This window comes from Xiphophorus maculatus, chromosome 13, assembly GCF_002775205.1.
Source record: "Xiphophorus maculatus strain JP 163 A chromosome 13, X_maculatus-5.0-male, whole genome shotgun sequence".
NCBI classification, from domain to species: domain Eukaryota; kingdom Metazoa; phylum Chordata; class Actinopteri; order Cyprinodontiformes; family Poeciliidae; genus Xiphophorus; species Xiphophorus maculatus.
Window position 1 is genome coordinate 21,229,698 of NC_036455.1, and position 7,873 is coordinate 21,237,570.

General features: G+C 40.2%; 1 protein-coding gene across 1 annotated transcript; it reads left to right on the forward strand.

Annotated features, from left to right (window-relative positions):
- The first annotated feature begins 3,338 nt into the window (after positions 1 to 3,338).
- On the forward strand, positions 3,339 to 5,338 carry LOC102222266 (pro-neuropeptide Y). Its single transcript, XM_005802707.2, has 4 exons — positions 3,339 to 3,437; positions 3,649 to 3,836; positions 4,847 to 4,936; positions 5,022 to 5,338. The coding sequence occupies exons 2-4, from the start codon at positions 3,649 to 3,651 to the stop codon at positions 5,041 to 5,043; spliced, it is 300 nt and encodes a 99-aa protein (XP_005802764.1). The 5' UTR covers positions 3,339 to 3,437; the 3' UTR covers positions 5,044 to 5,338.
- Positions 5,339 to 7,873: the final 2,535 nt, after the last annotated feature.

Consider the following 7,873-nt stretch of genomic DNA (forward strand, 5'->3'; position numbering starts at 1 on the left):
GCATTTACTCCTCCAAGTCTCTGTGAACAGTCAGCTTCTTTCGTAATGCCTTTTTGTGACTTTTTCTCCTCGTGGAGGGTGCCACTGACTGTCTGCTGGACAACTGTCCGGTCAGCAGTTGTCCCCATTATTGTTTAGGTCACAGTGTAACATTTATGTGTTAAATTCCTTTTTTTCCCCCCCATTGATCTTACATAGTAACTCTAATCGGAGAAACAAAATTTGGGGTTTTCATCAGCTAGTAAGCCATAATCAGTCACAATGAGCAGAAATACACACTTGAACTACTAACTTGGTGTCTAATGAATGTACATGCACTTCCCTGTTTGTTCTAAATTACTGAAATCAACTTTTTAATACTTTCCTAGTTTGTTGAGATGCACTTCGAATATACTGTGTCTCAAGAAAGAGTTTGCTTTCATTATTACATCAACTAAACAGTGCATGGTAGTATGAGGGAGGAAAAAAATCCTTCACTGTTTTGGTTTTGGTCATGCAATAAATTAATTACACCCCTTCACCTCTTCAGCGTAGCAATTATTAGTACACATCGATCTGGTAAAGATTAAAAGGCCATTTGTAAACCATTTGAAGTGCAACATTCTACTCTGAGGACAGTCATTCACAAGTTGGACACATTTAGTTCAATCTGGTAAACTCAATCCAAAAAATGGCAAAAAGTCCGAGACTTCCAAGTCGCAGCTCCCTAAAAATTGTACGACGGACACAGAAAAGATCAAACTAGAGGTGTTTAACCAAAATACACAACAGGCCGCAGACGTCCAGCCAGCTTGTTGTGGTACAAACATCTCGTGCCAACTGTTATGCATGGTACGATGTATACCAAGCAATTTCACAGTTAAATCTGATGACATCTGTCCAACAGCTCAAATATTTGACAGTCATCCTCAACCGCAAATCTATTACAAAATGGTTGAAACAGAAAACAGTCAAGGTGCTGCTATGACTCCGTCAAAGTCCAGACCTTAACCCGACTACAGTGCTGCAGTGGAGCCCGAGGCATGCAGAAACAAATAACATCAAACTTCAAGGAACCCAAGATCACCTCAACAATGTCAGAGAACAGTGAAGGCATAAAGAAAAACACCTCTTCAGGTCATGCTACTAAATTCACTTTCTTTTTTTCATGGCCATTTTGACTGGCATGTAATCTTTCTTCTTCTTTTCTTTTTTCTTTTTTGCTCCAACCAGTCCCACTGCAGCTCTATGTTAGCCACTGTATTGGCCTTCTGACAACAGCTTCCTGCAAGCTGTAAGAGCCCTATGACATGAAGGTGTGTGTCTGCATGACAGTGATTTACTTTGTTCTCAGGGAGTTAGTGTGTGTGTGTTGACTGATCCGTTGTGTGACAGGCGCATTTTGTTCAGGATTCATCAAACTGAGCTCCGTTGGAGGCTTTACATCTCAGGGCTGCACAAGCTGTCACAGTAAACGCTGGATCCTTTCTGTACATGTAATTCTCTCGCCAGCATTAGGGAACATTTCATACTAAATCTTGGTATTACTGAATTTGTATTGTCATAAGTTGGATACTATCACATTTTATCGCATGGCGACGTCAAAGCATTTCATTAAATGACATGGTTAGTATGTAACAGACCAAACACAAAGTGGTGAATTGAATAATGGTGAAAGGTCAAACGTATTCATACGCTTTATATTATCTGCTCTAATTCCACGGAGGTCCACCTCGGTGGTGCTGGACGTGTCCAAACCTGCCTCTTGAAGATCAGTTGTTGGAACCGTCACGATTCTATATGCAGCTAAAACACGAAGAAGACTCACAGTAGCTCTGAGAAAGGATCACAGAAAGCCAAAAGTCAGGGGAGGTCTGCAAAAGCATTTCCGATCCACTGAAAATCTATGGAGCTCAGTGAAATTTACAGTTCAGAAACGCGAGGAGTATAACACCAGTCTAAATCTGTCTACCTCGAAAGCACAGCTTCTTAAAGTTTCCAGAAAACTCCTTGAATACAGGAACTTCTGTTTTAACTTGTCTGCCTTAAGAGTAGTTGAGCTGTGGATGTAGAGGACATGCATTTGGTCACCTCTGTCTGAAACCCTGGTACTAAAAAAAAAAGTCTACATAAAAGCCTCCTGGAGATGAATTTCTCCATCAAAGCTCTCTGATCTTTCAGCGTTTTTTGTCCCCCGTGTTTACACATCTGCTTCAATCCCCGTGTCAGCCATCTCCGCGTAGGCTCACGCCGCTTCCCCCCTGAATGATGATATACCTGTTGAAGAGAGTCTTCAAGGACGCATGTGTCTCCTGAAGAGGAGTGAACCTACTAATTCCTTCCCAGTCAGTCGTGACTCCGCGCTCCACGGTTCTCTCGCTTGTGTCACACTCCTCATCTCCCTCTTTGCATCCTGTGCCATACAAAAAAAAGCACTCAACACATCCTCTGAGGGAGTTAGAAAGCAGCGGTGCCGAAGAATGCTGATTTTTGACAGATTACATGGCTGCAAGCTGCCAGCACAAAAGGATTATGAATGGGAGGTAAATGAAGCTCTTGGTGATACAGACTCACTGCGAATTGCTATTTGGGTTTTCTTATTAAGTGGGCCTCTAGGAGATTGGGCTCCTCGTTGACGCGTCTCCGTGTTCACATTTGTGCCTTTTGTTCACCTCGAGAGCCACAGTCTCTCTCTTTCTTCGTGTGATGCAATGTGCCACAAAATGAAATTAATGCACTAATTCAGCCCCGTACATGTGAGCCCGTTTGAGATCTTTTTGTCCAGCACCACCCAAGGCGCCTGCTTTCTGGTGACGATAGGCCACGTGGAGAAGTTTCATTTGAACTGGGACCAAAGTGAATGCGTTGCTGGCATTCTTTTGCGACTTCAGATTTGAGGATTGATCTTGTTTTGAAAAATAATCTTGATTGTGAAATAATTTATGACTCGCTTCCTCCATGAAGGAGCTTCAATAAGCTTCAAAACATCAGATTCGGTGTGTGTTTAGTTCAGCTTCTTGTGCACACATGGAACATAGCTGAAGATTTCAATTTCTTTCCGTTGAGTTATATTAAGTTATATAATTCAGTCTATATGCAATGTACAAGAGTTGCTTTTTTAAGCCTGCATATTAGCATCTGCCTTGAACAGCTAGTTTTGTCATAGGAAACGTTTGTTACCTTACTCTATTTTTAGTTTGCTTTCTCGCTATATTAATACAAACTACACACACGCACCTTAATTAGAGCAGCATCAGCAGTGACGTTCACATGAAGGAAGGCAAAGACCCGGGCCAAACAGAGTGAAGCGTTGACGCTTTTTTTTTTTTTCCTTTTTTTTTCCCGGCGCGCGTCTGGCGCGCACTGATATAAACCCCATGGCGCGCAACGAGCGCGCAGAGGAGCAGAGGAGAATCAACAGGACGTCGCGCAAATCTCACTGAGACCTTCTGAAAAATGTAAGTGCTTTGAATTTTTCACATTCTCTTCCTTCAAAGTTTGTCTGCGCCCCCTTTTTTGGGGCATGTTTTTAAACATATGCGTTCCATTATTTAGTAATATCTCCAAGCCTACAGTCTGGAGCGTAAAACAAAGTGCAGAAGAGTAGTAGAAGAGTAGTCATGTACAGGAGGAGTTAGGTATGGACTGGTTCTGTCTTCTCTGTGACAGATGCATCCCAACTTGGTGAGCTGGCTGGGGACGCTGGGGTTCCTGCTGTGGGCGCTGGTCTGCCTGGGCGCCTTGACGGAGGGGTACCCGGTGAAACCGGAGAACCCCGGGGAGGACGCTCCGGCGGAGGAGTTGGCCAAGTATTACTCAGCCCTGAGACACTACATCAACCTCATCACAAGACAGAGGTGAGCAAATCAAAAACGATAGACTGGAATAGTATTGAATACTTATTTCAAGGTGGCAAATTCAAAATAATACAGGCAACAATTTTGTTAATGACTTTGCAGAATAAAATCATTGCAGAACCAGATAAACTATCTATCTAGTATTTACTTAGTTGATTAATCAATTAATTCAGTTAAGCAATAAATTTGACTTTGCACAAAACTCAGGAGGAAAACAGAATAAAGCAGAACATTTCTTTACAAAACTTGTTGAAAATTCTGTTTCAATTAAAAAACAAATACAAACAACAAACAACAACAACAGTAAGCCCAAAATATAATACAGCCACTGCAGTGTTGGTTGTTATGTCAGCGGTAGTAATGTGCTTTGTTGGTTTGTTTCAAATATAGCTTATTGGATGTATTCAATTTAACATAATAGAACCTGAATAGAAAGTAATATTTTTTTTCTTCTTTTCATTTTAGAAATCCTTTTTAGCAAGAGTTGTCGTACGACCAATTAAATAAATATTTCATTACTAGTTCGTTCATTTTCATTTGGAGTAGAACTGAATAGATTCCCCCCCCATTTCTATTCTATTCTATTTTCTACCACCTGTTGGTAAAAAGAAAAAGACAGAAGAAGAATTCCTATCACTGCCAGGACTTTCTGTCAAGTCCCCCACAGCTTTCCGCTTTATTCTGAATGTCGGGGATTTGGTAAGCCTCTGCAGGCAACGAGCCTCTCCAGGATACCTGTGGTCCTGATATGACTTATCATCAAAAGCACAGAAAGGGAATGTGTAACCTCCTGTGATGCAGCTCGTGTCTCTGTTCCCTGAGATTAAGGCCTGACCGTGCTCAGTTTACATTGAGCTTATAATTAGACATCGACCAGATTAGACAAAGAGAGTTTTTCTTTGTGCCTCTTCAGTAAAAGAAATAAAAACACACATATTTGACTACAATTACTGGCAACCTTGATGCCGAGTCCGTTTGGATTCTGAGTCCTTCGCTCTCGTGTGCCTCAGGTATGGAAAGAGGTCCAGTCCTGAGATTCTGGACACACTGGTCTCAGAGCTGCTGCTGAAGGAGAGCAGAGACACACTCCCACAGTCAAGGCATGTATGGACTTCGGTGAGACTCGGTTCTCCGCAGGCGTGACAGGAAGCTGATCTTTCTCTTTCCCTTTTTTTCTCTCCCCAGATACGACCCATCATTGTGGTGATGGCCGTCACTCACCCTCCACCTCGGTCACCTCTGATGTCTACATGTCTGTCGGTTCACAATGCCCCGCACCATCCAATGACCGCTCTGTCTTTGTACCTGTCACCTGTCTGAATGGCCACATAGCTTATCTCACTCTCTCTGTGTGCATAAGCTACAATGAACACATCTTACAGTACATGAAACTGTAAAATAGCTAAATCGTCTGGGAAACCCCCAATAAGACCTGGAGGAGGGGGCGTGTTGATTGTATTGTATATTTGTGCTATTAAACAATTACTGTTTGAACAAAAGCATTTTGGCATCTCTTTGATGAGGAACGCACATGCATAAATTGCTAAATGTTCAGTTCAGTGATTCATTTGTGTAATTGCAGAATTGGCTGTCATAGAAAACCAGTAGCCTCCGATTATCCGATTTCCTCAGTTTTTGCTGTTTTGTCGTACTTAAATGTTCCAGACAAAGTTAATCTGAGTTAATACGAAACACAGTTCTCAGATGATTTTTACCCCCCCTTGATTAAGAGAAAAAAGTTAAACAAACAAACCTGTCCCTTTATGTTTAAAATGACCCCTCTTCATGGAAACAGCTGGCGTCAAACATTTGAAATAACTAGCAGTCTTTTACGTCACTGTGGAGGGAATGTTCCAGTTAGGCAATGTTGAATGATCTTTGAGGATCTAATTTAAGGTCATGCCATAACATCTCAATTACATTTAAATCCAGACTTTGACTAGACTTCCTTACATTACCTTTGTTTTGCTTAACGTGTTGCTATTTGACAGATTTTAGCTTATCATCGTGAAATGTCTGGCAGGATGAATTTAGCTAATTTTTTGGTACAGTCAGCCAGTTATCAGGTCTGGGTGTTGCTAATGAAACTGATTCACAAAAATGCGGTCAATTGAAGTTAAGTCGTAATGTTCCAAGAGGGTAGATTATATTTTTACATAAGTTTAGATTTTTTTTTTCTTATCTTCATGAATGAAATCATAATTTTAGGACCGTTCTATTTACTCAGTCTAGCTTTGTCTGATATTGAAATGTTTCTAATGATCTGAAAAGTGTATCAAAGAGGCACAGACAGAAGAAATCTGTAAGGCCGCTGGCATTTTATTTAAGAAGCGTAGTAAAAATTCAAAGGAGATGTGATTTGACTTAAATAAAATAAAAACTACACAAATAAGAAGCAAAATCTTTCCTTGACCTTTTATGAATAAATGAATCTATAAATAAGTTATTCTAAAAGAAATATTTAATCCTAAAACTTCATACAAAAGATCTACAATACATACAAACATATGCAGTTAGTGTGTCATGTGTTGCTTTTTTCTTGTAAAATTATTTGAACTTTGTGGGAGGGTTGTCTTTAGTTTATTACTCATCCAAACGCACTCTAGTTTCTTGAGACCAAGTCTGAACCTGTGCAGCCACACCTTGCCTCTTACTCAAAATCATCTAGCAAGCCCTGCCTATATAGTCAGTGTACACCAAAAACCAGCTAAATACCGGCTGGAAATCTAAAAAGAAAAAAAAAACAAGAAAGAAAGAAAGAAAAAAAAAAAGAAGAATTTATGTTGTAGCAATTCTCCTCTACAGCTAATGGCGTCCTCTTGTGGCCCGAAGGGTAAGTGCCTGTTCTAACGTTGGCAAAACATTTATTTTCCAGTAAAAACTTGTGGGTATTGCTATCCAACATGAAATTTCAGTTAAAAGTACAAACAGCAGTCTGCAACACAAATACTCAAGGGATAACCTGAAGAGCTGAACTGGTGCATCATTTCACCGCAAGCATCAGAGAGTTTTATCAAAATTTGCTGAGATATCAATGACTCGGACTGCTTAAAAGTCTCGTTTCTTTCTACAATGCCTTTAACCACCGGTAGCACATTTTATTCTGAGGTTATTGAATCTAACGAAATAAATGTCAAACTTAACCATCACGACTTTTAAAGAAATAACACATTTCACAATAAAATGACTGAACAAAATTCTGTTTTTCACACAGAAACACTACCAGCACCACGTTTAATGGTGTGTTCAGGGCCAAGTGGCCAAAAAGGTTTTAGTTTTGTTCCTGAGCTTCTCCTCCACTTGCTTATTGTGTTTCTTTATTGGCTTCCGATGCACAACAAACCTGACTTATTATGACTTTTTTTTAATCAATCATTTGTTTTTCTTTATGTTTTATTGCCATATGCGCAGCAGATCAGTGATCATAAAGGGTGATGAAATTTCAAATGTTCTTCAAACAGCATTCTTTGACTAATTGATATGGATTTTTTTTCGGGAGAGCCACGCTAACGAGAGCGAATACGAAGACAAACTGCACTTTTTTGATATTTTACTTCGAAAAACTTTGAAAACTTTATAACCTTTTCCTACCTCTGCATAGTTCGGCACTAAAATCCCAATAAAGCACCTTGTACATGACTGAAAACTGTGAATAGGTGCCAATACATAAGAACGACGGCGTAAAGAGGAAGTACTGTGTTTTTGAAACAAGTTTTGCTTCCTTCTTGTTCTGTTTCTCGGCACGTTTTAAACGTGAGTCACTTTTTTTTTGATATGTATGGAGTACATTTTCATTTTTCTGAATCATTTAACAATCTATCAACTTCCTCATATACGCTTTCTCACGCACTCTTAGTTCATCACTGATATTCACTGTTATTCTCAGGTGGGTTTATCTGAATGGTGGGTGACTTGTGTTAAGAACTAAATACTACAAGTAATGGTCGTAATATGTCACCGCTGTTATTGGTCTGTGCGGCATGACGTCGAAGTAAGGGCGTGGCCTGCTTGTTTGATTGGCATCGCGGTGTCGGCAG

Bases quoted from the DNA above. Each gene is read 5' to 3' on its own strand.
- LOC102222266 (XM_005802707.2), top strand. From the start codon at position 3,649: ATGCATCCCAACTTGGTGAGCTGGCTGGGGACGCTGGGGTTCCTGCTG. The intron at 3,837-4,846 runs GTGAGCAAATCA...CGTGTGCCTCAG, and splicing joins AACCTCATCACAAGACAGAG to GTATGGAAAGAGGTCCAGTC. The intron at 4,937-5,021 runs GCATGTATGGAC...TTCTCTCCCCAG, and splicing joins GACACACTCCCACAGTCAAG to ATACGACCCATCATTGTGGT.